The sequence below is a fragment of the Nestor notabilis genome, unplaced genomic scaffold (assembly GCF_000696875.1).
Source record: "Nestor notabilis isolate BGI_N333 unplaced genomic scaffold, ASM69687v1 scaffold26543, whole genome shotgun sequence".
Lineage (NCBI taxonomy): Eukaryota > Metazoa > Chordata > Aves > Psittaciformes > Psittacidae > Nestor > Nestor notabilis.
The window spans coordinates 1-1,585 of record NW_009922912.1 but is presented as its reverse complement, the minus strand read 5'-3'; the positions used below and the strand labels follow the sequence as shown (position 1 = coordinate 1,585).

The following is a 1,585-nucleotide window of genomic DNA, read 5'->3' as shown; positions in this document are numbered from 1 at the left end:
GTGCATTCCTGTTCTTCAGTTCACAGGCAAAGAAGAAAGGAAATAGACTGAGTAAATATAGTTGTTTGCTGTAAAATAAGAGACAAAGTAGAAAGAGAAGGCACTTAATGGGTCCCTCTGTGAATTCTGCTACGAAGAGGGCAACAATACTGCCTATGGAGATGCTGCATGGTTTGTACTTATTAATCACCAGGCAAAACGAAAGCTCCACAGCCCACTGAACTCCTCCCTTCCTCCCCCTCAGGAACGAGCTCAGCTCTGAGTCATGATTAAAACCACCCCGTTATGTTCCTAAGCAGCACATTTGACCGTGCTCCCCAGTGCTCCCTGCCTCGCTCTTCTACACTACAAAGGGCCAGGGCAAGCTCCAAGCTACTGCTTGAACATACTTCATCGTTTTCCAGGCTCTAGTGGAAGGAGATAAATATCTCTTAAGGCATCAGGCACCCGCTGCTTGTCCCCACACTGCCCCACAGCTACTGAGACCTTGGAGCTGGTGGGAAGGACACCAGAGAGCCAGGAAACCTGGTTTGGAACGCTGCCTCGAAAGCATCCTTACTTCTTTGCCCCTCTTGCTGGAGAAACACCATCTACCACAGAGCACCCTGAGTCGGCTCCTGGCACCACGGAGCAATCAGCAAGGCAGAGGAAATCTGAGGAAGGAAGACAGGAATAAGGATCACAAGTTATTAGCTAAATAACCCCCCCTAAACACACAGAAGTAAAATAAAGGCCTGTTAGAGGAACACAGCAAGGCAGTTCTGCGGCTCAGCGTCCTCTACCTCCTTCTGGACCATTCCTTTCACACACTGGAGTCCAACCTTTCACACAACATAGAGGCAAACTGCCTTCCCCATCTGGAGCTCCGCCTGCATCACTCCATGAAGCTCTGGTTCTATGGCCATGTACTAAATTACCTGGTAAATTACTCTGAAACTTCAGAAAATATTTGGGAACAAACAGTGTCAGCCAGAAAAGCGACAACCACCACCATGAAACACTGCATCAAGAAAGAGACAGACAAGAAATGACGTTAAATCTCAGCTCCTTGCTTTGCAGCTCTCCTTCTTCTCCAAATCTTCTGCAAGTGGTGGAGCACCACGCTCAGCAAGACACCCCCTGTCACCCCGCTGCCAATTCCTACCAAGCACTGATAGAACAATTCTCCTCGCCAAAAGGGCTCCTCTTCTTGCACTTCATAGACGCCCGTTTCTAGGTTCTCTTCCACCTCGCTTGCTGCTAACTTCTGTTCCCAAGTCAGGAATTTCTGGAAGTTCAGATCCACCAAATCCTTGTGGATCACTCTGATTGCAAAGTAGACCCTCTTGACAACTTTGAATGTCTTCACCAGCTGCACTTCGCATCGGTAAGTCCCTGCATCCGACTCCTTGGTAGGGGAAAACCTGACAACAGGCCGGGGGTTCCTGAAAGGCCTGAACAGGACGTCCTTCGCGGTGATGAGGCCCGGGGCAAAGCTCCAGGTGTAGCTGTAGGTCTGGCTCCCGTTGCCCACGAGGTCTGAGGTCAGGCAGCTCAGCTGGAAGGGCCGGCCCTCGGGGAGGGTGTAGTGCAGGAAGCCGCAGAC

General features: G+C 50.6%; 1 protein-coding gene across 1 annotated transcript; it reads right to left on the bottom strand.

The window, feature by feature from the left end:
* Window positions 1–1,033: 1,033 nt before the first annotated feature.
* Window positions 1,034–1,582, bottom strand: TMEM81 (transmembrane protein 81; the record flags this gene model as incomplete). Its single annotated transcript, XM_010011867.1, has 1 exon — window positions 1,034–1,582. A coding segment is annotated over one exon (549 nt), but the record flags the coding sequence as incomplete, so codon positions are not given.
* Window positions 1,583–1,585: the final 3 nt, after the last annotated feature.